General features: G+C 39.0%; 1 protein-coding gene across 7 annotated transcripts in view; it reads left to right on the top strand.

The window, feature by feature from the left end:
- Positions 1–21,640, top strand: part of sano (CABIT domain-containing protein serrano) — a 129,362-nt gene that overhangs the window by 64,710 nt on the left and 43,012 nt on the right. For 4 of the 7 annotated variants that reach the window (XM_089738988.1, XM_089738991.1, XM_089738987.1 and 1 more), the window contains one exon: positions 14,231–14,257. The exons of 1 other annotated variant lie outside the window; for it this stretch is intronic. Coding sequence is in view for 1 of the 6 variants with exons in the window: in XM_089738987.1 (XP_089595113.1) it covers positions 14,231–14,257 (27 nt within the window). In the remaining 5 variants the exon portion in view is untranslated. Of the gene's footprint in view, positions 1–14,230; positions 14,283–21,640 lie in introns of all 7 variants that reach the window. 2 more of the 7 variants (XM_089738989.1, XM_028174906.2) reach the window with 1 other exon arrangement.

The raw sequence follows: 21,640 nt of genomic DNA, 5'->3' as shown, positions 1-21,640 counted from the left end.
TCCAAGAGGTTATCACATAATAATATACTGATGTTTTGAAACGATTGGTGATACTTTTTCGAAGTTGGACAATGAGATCAAATGAGTGTTACTATAAAATGTGAATCCCATACGATATTTCTCCAATTAAACTTGAAAAAAAAAACGTGTGGCACTCGGGAACTGCCGCGTCAAAGCTATTGCATAGCATTTTTTATCAAGTTATGCAATTATAATTAGACAATGATAATTTAATATTAAAACAATAATAAAACAAGACCACGCTATATTAAACATTAATAAAAGCAAAACCTTAACTGTCCCCTTCACGCTCATAAGCTAGACCGCGCGAGAGAGAGATGGACAGACCTTTCATGATGCGCATGCAGTGTGACGGCACGCCACGCGCTTATTCACAAACACTACACAAGCGCAACGTGCGAATGTGTTGAACGCGAGCTACATGGTAGGCGGAGTGAGGGGTGTAAGGTTTTTTTCGTTACGGAATTTCATGATTCGGTCGCCGCGCTCAAGGCCCGCGATAAAAGCTATGCAATAGCTTAAAAAGTTTTAAATGGTGTAATAATTAAAGTAAATGGAATATTTGCAATATTTGAGATTATTTTATGTGGTATTTAGCTACCAAACTTCAGTTTACATTACAACAGTGAAATCATATGGCTGTTACTATAAATTATGAATCTCATACGATCTAACAGATCTCCAAGAACTCTTGTTGAAGAAAGCAAATAGCGTGATGAAAATTAGAGCCCTTATATCTAAGATAATATTTCGTGTTTTTTGGTTACCAAACTTTTGTAAGCTCTAAATCATTTAAGCCCGTTACCGAGGAAAGCCTTAGGGGAGGGCTATGTCCAATAGTCGAGAAATGTGCACTGAAAAAAAAAATAATTCGGCTTCCTTTTGATCTATGACCAAGTTAATCGAAAATCATTTACGTGACAAGATCAATATCTCTGCCCACTTTAACACAAGATAAATCTTAATAGTATCGAATTAACAGCAACCATTTAAGTCGCGCGATTGTTTCGACTAAAAAGGTCAATGGCTAATCTGCGCTGCCTTACAAATCGCCACAAGTAATTACGTTATTTTTAATCAATTCTCTTGCCGCTTGCACCGAACCAAACTAATCAAGTTACGCCAGTTTGTGACTAAGCTAAATTCCTTGCTCATTGGAATAAGCACTATTATTTAGATCGTACTGATAGCATCTACTGTTACTGTTACAAGATAACTCGTTACGTAGTCTTTGGACGCCGACGGCTTTCGACAAGTTGATCGAAAAAAGCTTCCACATTTTTTTTTAATGCTGTGTTACTGTATGAGCTTTCGTAAAAGTTTTTTTTATTGCACTGATGCGTGGACCAGCTCACGGCCCACCTGGTTTTAAATAGTTACCGGAGTCCATGAGTTCTAAGGTCTCAGTAAGGTCAGTTTTATTGGCGAGAATACGACCTACCTGGTGGTGAGTGATTGTCGTCGCTTATAGACCTCAAGAAATACTGTGGAGGGTAGTTAACCATAGACGGGTGTTTTTTTACCACTCAAAAAAGATTTACATAACTAATTACAACACAACGAATGCAATGCTTAAGAGATGCTTGAATTTTTTAGGGCATTATAATTCGCGCATACGGTGCGATTACGTCACTTATGAAAATTATGTAATTTTTCGGGAGAAACGTCGGAAAATTCAACATCTTATATAGTTCTGCTAGGCTATAGAAATAAAATGATAATATTTAAACTACAACTTTAAACTTCATCAGTAAAAGCAAACATCTCTCTCGTCTCACTAATAACTATTAAAGAATGTATTTTCTCATACTTATTCTGTAGTCGTCGTGGCCTAAGGGATAAGACGTCCGGTGCATTCGTGTTGAGTGATGTACCGGCGTTCGAATCCCAAGCGGGTACCAATTTTTGTAATGAAGTACGTACTCAACAAATGTTCACGATTGACTTCCACGCTGAAGGAACAATATCGTGTAATAAAAATCAAACCCGCAAAATTATAATTTGCATAATTACTGATGGTAGGACCTCTTGTGAGTCCGCGCGGGTAGGTACCACCAACCTGCCTATTTCTGCCGTGAAGCAGTAATGCGTTTCGGTTTGAAGAGTGTGGGAAGCCGTTGCATCTATACTTGAGACCTTAGAACTTATATCTCAAGGTGGGTGGCGTATTTACGTCGTAGATGTCTATGGGCTCCAGTAACCACTTAACACCAGGTGGGCTGTGAGCTTGTCCACCCATCTAAGCCATAAAAAAAAACTCTGTTGAATGTTAACAAAAATTGCATAAGTGACTTTACAGCACCGTATGTGCGATATGTTATTATCCTACCCCGATAGACAAAAGCGCGTAGAAGTAATAAACAAAAACAGGTAAAGTATCCAAAACGAACATTTTAGGAGCATCGTAAATTACACACGACAAATTTGCAATACAAATTCATGAAAAGCATTCTAGTCGTCTGACTTTGTTGGAATCTATACTAATATTATAAAGAGGAAAGATTTGTTTGTTTTTTTGTTTCGAATAGGCTCCGAAACTACTCGACCGATTTGAAAAAATCTTTTTCCATTAGAAGCCGACATTGTCCCTCATGAACATAGGCTACTTTTTTTTGTTTTTTTTGTTTTATGTGTGTTTTAATGTTTCCGAAGCGAAGCGAGGGCGGGTCGCTAGTTTGAATATAAATGTAATGGCAGGCAACACTTGACACATGATTACAGATTCCGAATATTAGAATCTATATATTAATACGTGAAGCAAAAACTTTGTATCCCTTTTTACGAAAATTGCGCGGACGGAGGAGTATGAAATTTTCCACACTTATAGAGAATATAGACAAGAAGTGCACAATGCTAATATTTTTTTTAAATGATGCATGAAAGATACATTAAATTAATAAAGAAAACATTACGCACACTACATACCATGTATTTGACGCACACACGCATGCATACTATTTATTGTCAAACTTTTGTTCTTGACGTCTGTTGTCAAATTGAGACTACATTAAATATTGTTTGTCTTTGTTAATATTTTTATAGTGTAGTCTTGGCGAAATTTGAGATTATAGAAAATTATACAATCATAATAGTGTACAAACTTACAATTCCAATTAATTATAGTCGAATTTCGACTACTGCGGGACCTCTAGTTATTTTAAATGTTTAAAAAACAGATGATTGTATTTTCGTTAGAAAGTCACAGTACTTCTCATCTAGACACGGTCAAAGAAACATGTCAGAGTTTTATAAAAAATATAAAGACAATAATTTTATAATGGTGTAACACAGTGTTCAAACTATCTGAAATATAATTATAATGAAGCAGTGTGTTTTTAAATAAGCCCCTCATCACCTACAGAACCCAATCCCTTCAAATGTAACCGCCCAACAGAGTTTGTTTGGATATTTTCAACTTAATAACGATTCCAAACGATTCCAATCACGTTTTCAAGTCCAAAAACTTGTACGGATAAGATGTGAGTTATCCTCGAAGAATTCGGTACACGGTACTATAAAAAAATCGATGACAAAGTCTTAACCTTTCCTTCTAGCCAATTTTGGCTGGTGTATCCGTAAAGTTTGCAATCATTTTTTGCATTTACTGGTGGTAGGACCTCTTGTGAGTACGCGCGAGTAGGTACCACCACCCTGCCTATTTTTGCCGTGAAGCAGTAATGCGTTTCGGCTTGAAGGGTAGGGCAGCCGTTGTAACTGTACTTGAGACCTTAGAACTTGTATCTCAAGGTGGGTGGTGCATTTACGTTGTGGATGTCTATGGGCTCCAGTAACCACTTAACACCAGGTGGGCTGTGAGCTCGTCCACCCATCCAAGCAATAAAAAAAAAAAAACAATCTGCTGGTATGTGGTTACGGAAACCCATAGACACTAGTTGCATGCTGTCATCCACTTTGAAACATGAGGTTAAAGCCTCAATGAGCGCTGTCTCAACCTTTGCCCTAGGTAGGAAAGTGACAGTTTGGACTCACAATACAATTTAACGCGTCTGGATATCAAATCATATAGCAAACCTGACTTAAGAAGCTACGTCAAGAAAGCTGGTATCCACTTAAATTTGAATAAAACTGAACATTAATTCCGGATTATTCATACGCAACGCACAAAAAAAACCACACAGCGCATCTCATTACAATGAGTCACGGAGACATTCGTATTAGGCACTTTTGAACCTTTATTTTTAGTTATTTTTATCTGTAGTTTATTGTATTTGGTTTTTTCAATCACTTAAATTATCTTCGCATTTTACGTCTTATTCTTCAGAATTACTACTCACAATTACTAAGCTACTCAATTTTTTATTATTACTTAGATGGGTAGATTAGCTCACAGCTCACCTGCTGTTAAGTGGTCACTGGAGCCCATAAACATCTACAATGTAAATGCGCCACCCACCTTGAGATATAAGTTCTAAGGTCTCACTATAGTTACAACGGCTGCCACGCCCTACAAACCGAAACGCATTGCTGCTTCACGGTAGAAATAGGCAGGATGGTGGTACCTACCCGTGCGGACTCACAAGAGGTCCTACCACCTCACAGACATCATAAACATGAGTCCTATCTAAAAGCACGAGGTTTATGTGCCAATATTCTCTTAATTAAGGTTGCCTGTTTTTTAAACCACAAATATTTCGCGGTAAAAATAGGTAGTCTGAGTTCAAGAATAATTTGGAATGGAACAGGATAATGAGGAGCTAATAAAGTTTCAACAAATGAGTTCAATGAACGCGTTAGAACGCGTAGACTGTCCTCTGATGATTAGACAATTGTGAATGCAGGATCCTATTATCCTCTGACATTCAAACGAATGAGCTCTCGGCAATTAGATCTACAGAAAATCACAATTTGAATTCCATCACTCTCCTTGAAACGCTCTAAAGTAGTAAAATAAAACTTTGGTTTTTTTTTTTAGCTATTGCCGCGGTCGGGAAACCGGGGTAAATTACCCCAAATCGGGTAAAATGAAATTTTGGGGGGTAAAAATAAAAACTTTTGTGAGTAAAAAGTATATATTGAAGTGAAACTTCTTTAGAATCGTTGCGATTTCAAACTTGATGAAACGCAATGAAACGAAACGTAAAATAAAATATTTTTAAGCTATTGCATAGCTTTTATCGCGGGCCTTGAGCGCGGCGACCGAATCATAAAATTCCATAACGAAAAAAACCAAACACCCCTCACTCCGCCTACCGTGTAGCTCGCGTTCAACACATTCACACCTTGCGCTGGTGTAGTGTTTGTGAATAAGCGCGCGGCGTGACGTCGCACTGCATGAGCATCATGAAAAGTCTGCCCATCTCTCTCTCATGCGGTCTAGCTTATGAGTGTGAAGGGGACAATTAAGGTTTTGCTTTTATTAATGTTTAATATAGCGTGGTCTTGTTTTATTATTGTTTTAATATTAAATTATCATTGTCTAATTATAATTGCATAAGTTGATAAAAAATGCTATGCAATAGCTTTAGTTCCCGAGTGCCACACGTTTTTTTTTTTTTTTTCAAAATTATCATGGGGGTTATAATATGAAAGATGATGAAAAGAAATAATTTCGTTTTTTTTTGGTCTTCGCCATAGGGTAATATCAACATACACAAAAATATTTTGAAGTAACAATTAAAAAAGTTCCCCGACCGCTGAGCTATTGAATGCGTATTAGCGACTCCTTGCCACCTTTGCTTTCAGCGGAACTAAATTCCAACTGTGATCTCCTAAAGGAGTTCCCATGACGAAAAACAAATAGAATGCCATTAAAACAACGCACACACATTTACGAATTTATCTCGTTCCTCGTAATAAATATTTCACTTAGAAACAACAGTCGAGCAATTTGTTCATACATTCCGTGGCGCATGCGCTAACTATGTAATATGCGAAATATTTACATGACAGGCTTTTAGTTGAGTCGTATAAAGCATATACAGGGTGTTTTTTTTTGTTTTTGATTTTTGATTTTTTATTGCTTAGATGGGTGGAGGTGTTCACAGCCCACCTGGTGTTAAGTGATTACTGGAGCCCATAGACATCTACAACGTAAATGCGCCACCCACGTTGAGATATGAGTTCTAAGGTCTCAGTATAGTTACAACGGCTGCCCCACCACTAGTATACGCATGTTTGCAATCTATTTTTTGTTTTGTTTTGTTATAAGAATTCCATTTTACATGTATTTCTCATTTATGATCGTAAGACAGCATTACCAACTTGAGGTTAAAATTATAATAGGGAAGATGCCATCTTTACAATAGTTTTCTTTCAACTACCCTCTTCTAACGAAGGTCCAATCATTAAAGCTACTTAAATCACTGGTAGCGTTTTTCTGCCACAATAATATCCCTTCTCTCTACACTCCACTCTCATTGTACCGTAGATATTAAATGAAAGCGACTAATATATTTTATTTCTCACCACCCTGTATATGAGCCTACGCATGGGGAACGTTACAATGCTCACGTTCCATTAACGTGAAACATTAAATACATCCTTTCCAAGGAATCCTGCAGGATACACGATCTCTGACTGTGAGAATTACAATTACAACTTATTCATTGGGCTCATTATTTAACTTCTATGATTTAACGGGCAAATAAGGAAAAGGCCCTGCTTGTGTAGTGACGGAGTCAGTGGAAGACCAAGCGATTTCATTGAACACGTGATTTATAGCCAAGAACTTTTTTTTTTATTGCTTTAACGGGTAGACGAGCTCACAGCCCACCTGGTGTTAAATGGTTACTGGAGATGGATATCTACCACGTAAAAGCGCCACCCACCTGAGATATAAGTTTTAAGGTCTCAAGTATAGTTACAACGGCTGCCCCGCCCTTCAAACCGAAACGCATTACTGCTTCACGGCAGAAATAGGCAGGGTGTTGGTACCTACAAGCGCGGACTCACAAGAGATTCTAACACCAGTAATTAGGCAAATTAATTTTGCGGGTTTGATTTTTATTACACGATGTAATTCCTTCGTCGTGGAAGTCAATCGTGAACATTTGTTGAATACGTATTTTATTAGAAACATTGGTACCCGCCTGCAGGAATCGAACACCGGTACATCGCTCAATACGAATGCACCGGACGTCTTATCCTTTAGACCACGACGACTTCAAATTCACATTATTTTAATCGATGAGTACTTAATTTAATCCGAACAAAGCGACAAAGGACGCAGGATATTCTGTATATCTTCTGTTCCTTCTCAAATTACTCTTGAAACTATTTTTATCACAATGCAGAATTTTAACACGTTTTTTCTATAGCTGTAAGACGGCTACCCAAGATTAAGAAACCTCAACTGATGGTAAAATGTCTTTTGAGTCCGCACGGGTAAGTACCAACACTCTGCCTATTCCTGCCGTGAAGCAGTAAAGTGGGGCAGCCATTGTACTGTTAAAGCTGACCTTAGAAATCATGTCTCAAGGTGGGCGGCGGCATTAACTTTGTAGATGTCTATGGGCTCCAGTAACCACTTCACACCAGGAAGGTCGTGACGAATATATAAAAATGAATTGCTGCTCGTTAGCCTCGCTAAAACTCGAGAACGACTGGACCGATTTGGCTAATTTAGATCTTGAATTATTTGTGTAAGTCCAGGGAAGGTTTAAAAGGTAGATAAATATGAAAATACTCGGAATTCAATAAAAAGAACCATTTTGTTTTTCCTTTGATGTTTCCCCCTTCGGACGGATTCCTTTTGTTTGTTTTAAGTTTATTTTATACAAAAGCTTAGGTCTTTTATTTGTCGATTTAGGCACTACGAAGTCTGCCGGGTCAGCTAGTGAGCAATAAAAAATTAAAAAATTAACTACCATAATATAGTGCGTTGAACTGAGTGAAATTCTATCACCTGTTTGATATTCCACAAGTGTACTTATGCAAAATACTTGGTATATTTAATATGCGAAGGGTACGTCTAGTTTTGCGCACGCGATTGTAATATTGAAACGGTGAGTGAAATGTTTCCGAACGAAATCAAATAGAAAGGGCTTTGTGTTTATACGGCCCACTGGTTTTACTGGTGGTAGGACCTCTTGTGAGTCCGCACGGGTAGGTACCACCACCCAACCTATTTCTGCCGTGAAGCATAGTAATGCGTTTCGGTTTGAAGGGTGGGGCAGCCGTTGTAACTATACTTGAGACCTTAGAACTTATATCTCAAGGTGGGTGGCGCATTTACGTCGTAGATGTCTATGGGCTCCAGTAACCACTTAACACCAGGTGGCCTGTGAGCTCGTCCACTCATCTAAGCAATAAAAAATAAAAAAACCCAGTGAAAAAAGGTCCCTCTGAATCCAATAAATTTACGTAACTAACATCTTTACTTTCTGGCGCTAAGGCATTTTGGGGTCGCAGGGGAAGATGTTACTAAGGTTCTACCTATTTCTGTCGCAAAGTAGTCATTATTATTTTTTATTTATTGGTTAGATGGGTGGGCAATCTCACGGTTCACCTAGTTATAAATAGTTACTGGAACCCATAAACATCTACAACGCAAATGCCGCCACCTATATTGAGACATCAGCTACATTTTTTTATAGTATAGTACATCGGCTTCCCCTCCCTTCAAACCGAAACGCATTACTACTTCACGGCAGAATTAGGCAGCATAGTAGTATCTTCCCATGCCGACTCACAAGATGTCCTACGACTAATAAAAATATTGGCAATCTTAAACTTTATAGCAGGACAAATGGAAAAGAGGATGCTGCTATAATTTCACCTGATTCAGCAGAATTCCATTTATATCCGGAATTTATAGAAAACTTTTAAACTAAAGGAGAAACATTATGAAATTTCATTTGAAACATCACTATGATATTTCTCGCAAACATTTCCGAGAAGCTCTCTTGAAACAAAGTCTAACACGAAAGCTAACAGCGTTCATCTCGCTCCGTAAAAACAAACAAAGCTTTTAAACATTGTAAATGGGCGCTTTGAGTTAAAAACTTTACACCTTCAAATGAATTTCTCGTCATAAGTCACGGAGCGTTGGACCCTTAGTAAACTTTCAAAGGGTGATGCAATCAAACAACTTAATTTGTTAGAAAACTGCTCACAAATTAAAAAGATATAGATAGGATTGTCCTTCGTTCTGGAAAGATCGACAAATAATGAATAAAACATGAAATTTTATTTTATGATTTAGCCACGTTTTTACAACCTCAATAATTGTTATTTATTTCTCAAATGACCAATCCAAACTGTCATCACAGATACTATTAGTCGCCGATAGTTTGATTGGCAAAGGATTTCTTCGAGAATATTTATTATCTATATATTAATACGTGAAGCAAAAACTTTGTATCCCTTTTTACGAAAATTTCGCGGACAGAGGAGTATGAAATTTTCCACACTTATAGAGAATATAGTGAAGAAGTGCACAATGCTAATATTTTCTTAAAAGAATGCATAAAAGATACATTAAATCAATAAAGAAAACATTACACACACTACATACCATGTATTTAACGCACACACGCATGCATACTATTTATTGTCAAACTTTTGTTCTTGACGTCTGTTGTCAAATTGAGAATAGATTAAATATTGTTTGTCTTTGTTAATATTTTTTATAGTGTAGTCTTGGCGAAATTTGTGATTATAGAAGTATAAAATACAATCATAATAGTGTACAAACTTACAATTCCAATTAATTATAGTCGAATTTCGACTACTGCGGGACCTCTAGTAGGCTTTAATACTTAAACTATTTAACAGTTACTGCACAGAAGGAAATACTTTATACTTATATTGTTATCTTTGAAAGCAAGTAACTTTAACAATCTTAGTTGATTTGTTTTAGACCGAATTAAGGTAAGCTTTGTTCACCATTTCAGTTTCTTCGTCACTAAAGGTTGACCTCAAATTATTTTATAAGCAGGTTGTAACGGTTGTGTAATTCTGGTGGTAGGACGTCTTGTGAGCCCGCCCGGGTAGGTACCATCGCCCTGCCCATTTCTGCCGTGAAGCAGCAATGCAGTTCTGTTGTTGGGATGCTAACGTTCACCTACGTTTGCCGCTAGGGGCGCTGTTCCAACTGCATACGAATTCGAGTTAACTTTTACGCTATCGAGAACGTTAAAAAACTCGCACTAAGCACACCAGGAGCATTCTCGCTGTCCCACTTCGCATTTGACAGTTATGAACTTCGATCTTACATCCGATACTTTGGTTCTTGTTCTCTCTCTCTCTGGTGTAGAATAAAGAATACTCTCCCTCTCTCTTTCTCTCTCTCTCAGCTTTTTCGCCGCACACGCTTCTGTCCATCACGCGTTGCGCTATAAGTAGAGGTGCTTCTAAATAAGTTCCACAAAGCAACAATGTGCCACAAAAAGCTAAGGCTCACGTACAATGCGACGGACGAACCTGTAGATTTACAGTCGTTGTCTCTATGCGTTTCCGAGCGCTTGTCCAGGGTTGAGAGCGATGCATTTTATGGAAGCCGGTTTTTATGTGTGTGTTTTTTTAATATGTCCCGAAGGAAAAAGAAGACGTCATAAGTAATACATTTATGGGCTGACTCAATAGACACCTTTCGTAATTAACGCTCTGAGATCGTGGACAATGAATGATAAAAAAATATGTTATTTTTTGTTCGTTATTACAAAGTTAAATCGTACACTGTGTGCATTACTAATAAAAATCTTACGTTACGGACGTTTTTTCCCGGTTAAGGTACCCCTCCGCGTCGTCCCATAAGGAACTTTGTTCCAAAAATTGTAATTTTTAATTAACACCTTCTTTTTGCAAAATAATGTATGCAAAATAATCATAATTCAGTGATGATAATTCAATTCAATTCTTATGAGTATAATAAAACTTTTATAAGTATGCAGTTTTTTTTTTTCAATATTTCTTTATGACGTTATCACGTAAAACTATCGTCCGTAAGGCGGATTTACAGACAACCAATATTTTTTTAAGGGATCCATAAAGACGTCTCTAGAGCGCTAGACTAAAGAGGTATATCAGTAATCGCGAATCAGGGCTTCAACCCTACGGAACATGGTGGGTGACGGTATTTACGCCGACTATAATTAAATAGCTGTGTAATACCAAGCAGATCGCGAGTTTGTCTGGGAAGTTTATAAAAAAAATAAAAAATAAAATAAAACGGTGACAACCCTACAGCGACTAGATCAAAAAAGGCCATTGATATGTACGACGAATGAACGCCAGGACGTCCGCGCTAGTGTGCGCCAGCCTTAAAAGGAAGGGTGGCGACGTATTCACATACAAATGTCCTGTGTTATTTTTACTTAAGGGTTAACTTCACACTCATTCCGTAAGGTGACGAAGGTTTGACGTTTCAATAGACTTCTTTAAACAGCTTTTTTTTGCTTACAAGTATTTATTAGTTGGCTGAGTTAAAAGCTAAATAAAGAAAAAAAAAATTTTTAATATAGGTAGGCTGTTCTGTGGACCCGCACGGATAGGTACCACCAACCTGCCTATCCCTACCGTGAGCATCCGTTCCCGTTCGAAGGGTGATTCAGCTCTTAATACTATACAATTGAGACTGAGAAAATTATAATTTGCGTACCTAATTACTGGTGGTAGGACCTCTTGTGAGTTCGCACCGGTAGGTATCACCACCCTGCCTATTTCTGCCGTGAAGCAGTAATGCGTTTCGGTTTGAAGGGTGGGGCAGCCGTTGTAACTATACTTACTCTCAAGGTGGTTAGCGCATTTACTTTGTAGATGTCTATGGGCTTCAATAAGCACTTAACACCAGGTGGGCTGTGAGCTCGTCCACCCATCTAAACAATAAAAAAAGAAAAAAAAATCTTCTGTGTCGTCAGAAGCTTTTGTGATATCATAACTATATAACACAGCGTGTATTTTGTGTGACCAATAAAATGCCATAAAAACGGGTATTTTATAGAAAACAACGCACACCTAGTAATTTTTTTGCAAAAATATATCTCATAAAGCATGATATTTCGTTACGGTAAAGCAACTTCAAAATTACATTTTATAAACTATTTTCGACTTTATTCCTTTTCTACTAGATTTAATCTTTAAAAAAAACATACCAGAAGTTTTAAGCAAGCGGTTCGTGATTTTATTCTTCTAGTACTAAAGCTCATTTTTCCCTGTAACCTCTATCGTAGGGTGGGCATCGAAGCGTTACCGTGTCTTCGTTCATTTTATATTAAAACATATGTGAGCGATCGAAATAATATAAACGGGTCAATAAACTTTTGCAAATTGCATTGCGTTAACACGTAATTTTCCGGGACCTTGAATCCTAAATGACCGTCGGTTACGAGCGATGTATGTTATAGAATAAACATGTGCAAATATACATTTCATTCGACGTGCCGTGAAATTTTGAGCTGTGCATGTTTTCTGGCGGTAGGACGTCTTGTGAGTCCATACGGGTAGGTAACTAATTTATGTGTATTATCTATGCGGGCAGGTACCACCACCCTGCCTATTTCTGCCGTAAAGCAGTAATGCGTTTCGGTTTGTAGGGCAGGGCAGCCGTTGTACTATACTGAGACCTTAGAATTAATATCTAAAGGTGGGGGGCGGCATAATGAGTGTTTTAGTAGTGTTCTCTTTATTACATTTTAATTATGAGCTAGGTGCCGCTTTTGACGCGATGCTATTCGCGAAGCAACTGCCCTAGAGTTGTTAGGTCTCCTCAGGAGGTGCTCGGGCAGCCGTTAGACCATCCCACTCCTCCTGGCTGAGCCTTTGCTCGCCCACCTGTCCTCGTGAAACTGGAAAGGCCTCCAAGTCACTAAAATCTATATCTGCCACGTCTATGCTCACGCACTAAGAGATCTCTTCGCTGTGGGCTACTATTAGTGATACCTCGAATAGCCCCTATGTAAAAATGTACTCGGGCGTGGTCAGACCTGAGCCAAAAAAGATACACTTAAAACCATGCACTTTCATTCTATTTTTAATTTATCATAAAAACGATGTCAATATATTTTAACTAATTCTAATCCGCCTTCTCCTCCTTCTTGCGTTGCTTTCCTCATTACTGAGGGTCGTGACTCCGCTGTATCATTTCCTCACGTACGATTTCCCTCCATCTGCTACGATCCTTGGCTTCGTCAAGATCATCATTGAACTTGATGTTCAAAGAAGTTTGGATTTGGTCCAACCATCTCGTGGGGCCTGTCACCGTCAGCTGTTCGAGTTTGTGACTCTCCTTTCGATCAATGTATCCAAAGAATTCCAGTTCCCTACATCCCCCTGAGGGCAAATAGTTACCGTCGCTCAGGAACTTGGGAAATGTCAGGGGTTTAGCCAAGCCGCTGCCTACTGCTGAGGACTCTACTCAAATGACGTTTGAAGAAGGACATGTTGTAGACTTCGAGAGAGCTCATTCCAGAGCCGCACCATAATACGTAGCAAGAAAGGTCTCTTGAAACGCACTGTAGGTTAACGCGGCCCCAAATAGTATGGATTCCTTATTAGGAAGCTTAGTGTGGCGCAGCGAGCTATGGAGAGGGCTATGCTTGGTATTTCTCTACGAGATCGAATCAGAAATGAGGAGATCCGTAGAAGAACCAAAGTTGCTGACATAGCCCGTAGGATTAGCAAGCCGAAGTGGCAGTGGGCAGGTCACATAGCGCGAAGATCGGATGGTCGATGGGTCAGAAAGGTCCTCGAGGGGAGACCACGTACTGATAAGCGCAGTGTGGGAGGTCCACCTACCAGATGAACCGACGACCTGGTGAAAATCCCTGGGCCACGTTGGACGCAGGTGGCAACGGACCGGCCGCACTGGACATCACTTGGAGAGGCCTGTTTTTTTTTTTTGAACGAATTTTCTTATTAGACCTAACCGGGAAAAAACGTCCGTAATGTAAGATTTTTATTAGTAATGCTCACAGTGTACGACTTAACTTTGTAATAACGTACAAAAAATAACATATTTTTTATTGCTTAGATTAGTGGACGAGCTCACAGCCTACCTGGTGTTAAGTGGTTACTGGAGCCTATAAACATCTACGACGTAAATGCGCCACCCACCTTGAGATATAAGTTCTATAGTCTCAAGCATAGTTACAACAGTGGACAGTAGACAGGCTGAGATGATGATGATGATGAAATAGTATGGTATAATTCAATATAGAAAAATTTATGTCGAAGTTTACGTTTTAAGGTGTTTTAAAACAATCACAATTAAATACAAAACATTTACCGATCCTCTTCGTTTTGTTTACAGATACATTCCGCAGAGCAGTACACAGAGGTATGCTAATTCATTAATTGTTTAGGTGAGTAATTAAACATTGTAAAAGCATTTGCGAGCCGTGATTCAAAGAAAATATGAATATTTATTTTAAAATGAATATTAATTAATAATCTTGTTTTTTTTTTTGTGCCATAACAATTTTACTATTATTACGAATATCATAAAAGTAATCTATCTTCAATATACCATAACCAAAAAAAATGCTATCTTTATCTATACTAATATTATAAAGCGGAAAGAAAAAATTTGTTTGTTTGTTTGTTTCGAATAGGCTCCGAAACTACTGGACCGATTTGAAAAATTCTTTTTCCATTAGAAGCCGACATTGTCCCTGATGAACATAAGCTACTTTTTTTAATTTTTTTTTTTTTTTGGTTTCATGTGTGTTTTAATGTTTCCGAAGCGAAGCGAGGGCGGGTCGCTAGTCTATACTAATATTATAAAGATGAAAGATTTGTTTGTTTGTTTGTTTCGAATAGGCTCCGAAACTACTGGACCGATTTGAAAAATTATTTTTCCATTAGAAGCCGACATTGTCCCTGATGAACATAGGCTACTTTTTTTTTTTTTTTTTGGTTTCATGTTTGTTTTAATGTTTCCGAAGCGAAGCGAGGGCGGGTCGCTAGTTCTATTTATAACTAGCTGTACCCGTCCGTTTCGCTGGGCATTTAAAATTAACATTATTATTTCTCACCCCCACAAAGATTCTCATAATTACCGCCCCCGCAACTGGTGTAGGGAGTCCAACGCTCATATAAATATTAGCCTATCCATTAATTACATGTATTTTCTTCATGGATACCAAGTTTCAATTCAATCGGATGCATGGTTCAGTAGTTATAACGGAACATCCGTAATAACCATACTAAAAACCATATATTAGTATAGATAGATTAGATACACGAGCTTATAGTGGACTTGATGGTAAGTTTACCGAAGTCTAAAGAAGAAATCATTACCGCCTTTGAATACGAGATGGAAGCCTTAATGATGTTAAAATACTGCTCTATTGCCCTTTACACGAAGAATTTAATGCAGTAATATGTAAAAATAGTAAGCCACTCCGACTTATATCTCGCCAGCCCTCTCAAGCTACCACTTAGCGCCAAGTGGGCCGTGAACTCATCTGCTCAACTCGATTGGATATTTTTTTCCTAACAACGATTTTATTTCACCGAAATCTTTACAGCTTAATATCAAACGACCGATTGATACTGATAATAACAAAACATAATTTTGTCCGATACCATCGGGACAGATAATCGAATAATTTTGACAGTTTTGACAGCTGCCAAAGTCGTATAAACTGAAAAGATTGATTTTATAATTAAATTATCTTGTTGTTAAAAGTGTTTGCAAAACAGGACCTTGATTTGCGTCCCGATTGACTTTAAAGGCGAACGAGCAAACGGACCATTTGATCGTTAGTGGTCAATTTAGAGATAGACATCAATAATTTTTCCTCCTACCTTTGCTGATTGCCTTAAAGGCTATTTCAGCTTCATCCTAACGTGTAGGTGAGCTCACGGAGCTCAACACTAGCCCTGCGCAGAATCTACCACCGGATCGGAAACGCGACCCACTGAGAAGATCCGGCGAGAAACTCAGTAGGCTGTGCCTATGGGCTAATTTACTCGCCGAGCCCTTCGTCGACGGGCTCGACGGTGACCGATGCTTGTGGTACCTAAAAGCACCATTAATGGATCGGAAGGATCCGTAATGACGTACTTTCGGTGACGTCGACTGCTTACCATTCGGTCCGCAGGATCGGGTTTGTAATTTCCAGGGGCCACGACAAGAGGCTGTTCATATCGTACCGCCTTTTCAAAGTGGTGCAATGATGCCGATTGTAGATACTCACTGACTAAGTCAAGCTCCAGGTCATCATAGACATCCCCGTTATTTAGGAAGCATGGTGCTCCGACGGCTATCCTGCAAAAACGGGATTGAATGACTAGAGGGGGTTTCAAGTTGGTGCGGGCCGCGTGAGCGAACACTACGCTTTCATAGGTCATGACGGAGCGTATGCAAGTTTTATAGAGTGTCACCTTATTTCGAAGGGACAATTTACTTCGATTATTCTATGATTAGAATTCATCGGAATGAACTGCAAGAATGTTCTAGAATGATGAACACCACCGCAATCATCAGCCGCGATGGATACGACTAAGACTAAGAAGAAAGACTTTTTTCACACGATGTTATTCTTTATCAGTAGTGGCAATCCGCAGTGCATTATCCTAGTCAATGGCGGGGGTCATAAAAAGTTTGACATGACATTAACCTGTTCCACCAGCTGCCTTCGATCCGTAGCGTTCTGGTTGCGTTATAAATATAACTAGTTTTTGCTCTCGACTTTGCACGCTCGCCCCTAGCTAAAAAAAATCTATAATGATACCAATAAATAACGAACTCTTGCTCCACTTATAATGTATGTACATAAAGTTGCGTGTTGTAAGTCCGCATGAATATTTACCGCGTTTCTGCGGCGCAGCAGTAACAGCCTGGCCACGGGACATTCGCCGATACGAATATTCGCGCGGTGCGAACGGCGAAGCGTCTAGCGACTAAAATAAGAGCATAGAAATGTACCTAACAAGCCACGCGCACCGGCGACCGGTGAAGCGACCGGCGGAATGTACCGAGCGAATCGCGCGGGCGACTTACGATGCGGCGGGCGAGCAAAACAAATGCATGAATAAGGACGGCGCAAGCCACGGAGTCGAGCGGTAGTCGCGGCGAATAGTGCAGTGATTAAATGAGTTTAGCTGTTTTCGCCGCGAAAAATGAACGCCCAAATTTTTATATTTTTTATTAATTTTTATATTTTTAAACTCGTCGTGGCCGAACGGATAAGACGTCCGGTGTTGAGCGATGCACCGGTAGTCGAATATCAGGCGGGTACCAATTTTTGTAATGAAATACGTACTCAACAAATTTTAATGTGCACGATTGATTTCCACGGTGAAGGAATAACATCGTGTAATAAAAATGAAACCCTCAAAATTATAATTTGCGTAATTACTGGGGGTAGGACTTCTTGTGAGTCCGCGCGGGTGGGTACCACCACCCTGCCTGTTTCTGCCGTGAAGTAGTAATGCGTTTCGGTTTGAAGGGTGGGGCAGCCATTGTAACTATACTTGAGACCTTAGAACTTATATCTCAAGGTGGGTGGCGCATTTACGTTGTGGATGTCTATGGGCTTCAGTAACCACTTAACACAAGGTGGACTGTGAGCTCATCCACCCATCTAAGCAATAAAAAAATATATAGCTGAAATAGAATAGCTAGACCAGCTATTTGGAAGTCTAGCCACCCAAAGTATTTCTCGTACTTCTTGTGGAATTCTCCATCTATAGGTATACTCCGATTCTTATTCAAATCATGTACTTCACAATCTTTTCCAAATAATAGGTCCTGAACCAAAAAACTATTAATTTGTAAGCAATATCGAGATAATTTCGATATAGACATTTCGCTGTCGGACTTCCTTACTAGTCGCGGCGGCGAACGTGAGTACCCGTGGCCTGCAAACGGTGCTGCGCGAATGGTCGCCTCGTCCACCGCTTCGCTGTTCGCACCGCCGATCCCCGTGGCCAGGCCGTAATGCGTTGAAGTATGATCGCCGACACTAGTACAATTGAAACTTTGAAGCCTTTTGTTATGGCTTTTGAGGACAGATGAGTACACTGCCGAGTTGAATGTAAATTATTACGAAGGTTTCTTTTCAATTCTAATTTTTAAAATAAAATTTACGTAGATTAGATAGATTATCGATAAGTATACGGCGTGTAACTCGTTTCCAAATGATTCTTGTCTACCTGATGGTTGTCTGGAAGAGATCGCTCTTAGCTCATAAAGGTGGGTGGAGCATGTACGCTGTAGATGTCTATGGGCTCCAGTAACCACTTAACACCAGGTGGACTGTGAGGTCCTACAATCATCTGAGCAATATAATAAAAAACTACCAATTGCACTTTCTAATCTTTGTAATTTTAATACTTCGCATTGCTTATTCATACTTGTTTACAATCAAAAATACTCTCCCTCTCTCCCTCTCTCCCTCTCTCCCTCTCTCCCTCTCTCCCTCTCTCCCTCTCTCCCTCTCTCCCTCTCTCCCTCTCTCCCTCTCTCCCTCTCTCCCTCTCTCCCTCTCTCCCTCTCTCCCTCTCTCCCTCTCTCCCTCTCTCCCTCTCTCCCTCTCTCCCTCTCTCCCTCTCTCCCTCTCTCCCTCTCTCCCTCTCTCCCTCTCTAGGTTTACGTAGGTAGATAATACGTTTTTTACGCTAGGGCGTTTTATGAACTCGCACGGATAGGTGCCACTGCCTATTTATGCTGTGAGGCAGTAATGCGTTTCGGCTTGAAGAGTGAGGCAGCCGTTGTACTGTGAAAACTGGGACTTGGAACTCATGTCCCAAGACGAGGGCAGCATTTACGTTGTTGATAAATTGTGTTTGCACTTTGCTAAGACAGCTCTTATGCAAAAAAGTATATTATGTATGGCACCGAAAATATATAATAAGCTACCTGATGCTATGAAAAAAGACAATTTTGTTTTATTTAAAAAGAACTTGAAAAAATTATTAACCTTAAGATGTTATTATTATACAGTTCACGATTTTTTAAATGATAAATCATTATGTTAATTTTAAATTCGCTTCTTTCTGTTCTTTGTTTTCATTTTATGATCTAAATAACTAATTCTTATTCAATTAATTTATTTGTTGTTTGATATTTTAATTAATTAATATATTTACTGACTGCATTTAATGTAAATGATTTCGATAAATATTTGCTGCCAGCCTGGTAGAAACACGTTCCTCTATAAAATAACTATCAACAACCTTGTAAACCGTGTTTTAGCTAATAAAGTTTGATTTGATTTGATATTTTTGGCTCCGGTAACCATTTAACACCAAGTGGGCTGTGAGCTTGTCAATCCGCTCATCAGCATGCAAAAGCAAGCCTAATGTTTCCAACTAGCCGCTTAGTTTCAAACAGGCGCTGAATTTACGAGCAGAAACACGTATGTCAACTTAGCTGTAAGAAACAATTATTGAAGCAGCCATCTAGGCGATCTAGCCACAATTTTCACATTAACTTAAAAATAATAACGGCTTGTAGCTGCGTAGAGTGGATTTTAAAATTATTCGCGTGTAAGTAAATTATAGGATCGTTATATGCATTATAGAATTTTTTTTATATTTTTATTTCGTGCACGTGTGGTTAGTTTTGCGTGCGAAACTGTTTGTAAAGTAATTTTCTTAACCGGTTCTTCGAGATCCGGACTTCGGTGCTAGGGTACCCGCTTATCCGGTCGCATAGTCGGGTAATCTGACGAGTCGGCGGTGTAAAGGCTAGAGGTATTATCCGACCGGGACCAAAGTGGGAAAGGAAGGTATCATTTTTTTTTTATTGCTTAGATGGGTGGACGAGCTCACAGCCCACCTGCTGTTAAATGGTTACTGGAGCCCATGGACATCTACAACGTAATTGCGCCACCCACCTTGAGATGTAAGTTCTAAGATCTCAGTATAGTTACAACGGCTGCCTCACCTTTCAAACCGAAACGCATTACTGCTTCACGACAGAAATAGGCAGGGCGGTGGTACCTACCCGCGCGGACTCACAAGAGGTCCTACCACCAGTAAACCACCATACCTGCTTCTCTAAACGTTCCACCACCCCTATGTGATACCTTCACTTGTACTACAAGAAATACTTTGGACCAAAGGAAAATCAACGTAATTTTTATACATTTACAATCGTAAACAAATATCACATAGGCACATCATCAGAGAGTCGTCTTACAAATATCAGTAGGTCACACGCGGCCTTAGCTTGAGAAATACTTACTAATTACTAACATTTAGCATTGTCCTTGCGCTGTGCTTTGCTTGAAAGTGGAATGTGGCTATACGAATACAGTACAGTATAGTATTGTAAAAACTATTTAGAGTATCATTTTAACAACTACTAAATAATACGTAAATTCGCCGAAATAAACTAGAGGTTATTACTGGTGGTAGGACCTCTTGTGAGTTCGCACGGGTAGGTACCACCACCCCGCCTCTTTCTGCTGTGAAGCAGTAATGCGTTTCGGTTTGAAGGATGGGGCAGCCGTTGTAACTATACTGAGACCTTAGACTTTATATCTCAAGGTGGTTGGCGCATTTACGTTGTAGATGTCTAGGGGATCCAGTAACCACTTAACATCAGGTGGGCTGTGAGCTCGTCCACGCAACTAAGCAATAAAAAAAACTCAAAAAAAAAAGACTAGCACAAGACCTCAAAATAACTGAGCAACGTTGACCGAACAACGGTGCTTTTTGACCCTTTGACCCCAGCATACGACGCGTAGTCTAGAATTCAGACCCGGTCTGGCCGTCTGCTGTATTCAGGTCAGAACCTCAAGGCTGACAGCTGTGACGGAGCGCTGGAATCTGTGTAGGCGCAACTGTGTTGTTAGCGACGTGTCGCCTAATGTCTAGTGATGGGACGCACAGTTTTATCGATAATATTTGTTGAATGAGAGGTTTTTGTGTTCAAACTGTAATTTGACTGTTATGTAGTTTCCCAAAATAAGGATCAATGGTTTTCGTTGAAGAAGGCCTTCACTCGAGGAGAGGTGAGGCAAAAAAGTACATATATCCTATATTTATACGTATTATGACTTTTTTAAATGTAACTAGTGCTATTATTGCTTGCAACATAATATAAAGGCATTTATATTTATATTTAATTGTATATTTTATGTAACGTTTTGAGAAGTTTTAGCGTTTCTTGTATGTAATTTGGTATTGTATAACTGATATGTACAAGGTTGTAATGAACTGTGTCTTTCGGACCCGGGAAAGCTACAAATATTTAATTACCCACCGAATCAGTTATCAAACTTAATAGAATCATTCCTTAAGCCAATCTGAACGCTTTAGAGTCTATAGAAAACATACACACACACACGCACATCGACCTTTATATCGCACCCTTAGAATTGAAATGGCTTAACCCAAAATTCTTGTTTTTTTGTAAACGCCAAAACTAAGAATTATAATTTTTCATTTTAATACTTTAAGCCTTAAAGCGCACATCTTAAAGTACACTGTAAGGTCTGCGCTTGATTTAAAAGAGACGGCATGTGTAATTTGTTCTTTTCTAACTAAATTTAAATTTAATTTTTAATTTTAAAGATTAACTTTTATAAGCTCATAGAGTACATGTTTATAAGTAATCTATATATATAAAAATGAATTGCTGTTCGTTAGTCTCGCTAAAACTCCAGAACGACTGGACCGACTTGGCTAATTTTGGTCTTGAATTATTTGTGAAAGTCCAGGGAAGGTTTAAAAGGTAGATAAATCTGAAAATGCTTGGAATTAA

Source organism: Bombyx mandarina, chromosome 28, assembly GCF_030267445.1.
Source record: "Bombyx mandarina strain Sakado chromosome 28, ASM3026744v2".
In the NCBI taxonomy this organism is placed as follows: domain Eukaryota; kingdom Metazoa; phylum Arthropoda; class Insecta; order Lepidoptera; family Bombycidae; genus Bombyx; species Bombyx mandarina.
The sequence above is the reverse complement of the archived record's forward strand: the minus strand, read 5'-3'. Positions and strand labels throughout refer to the sequence as shown.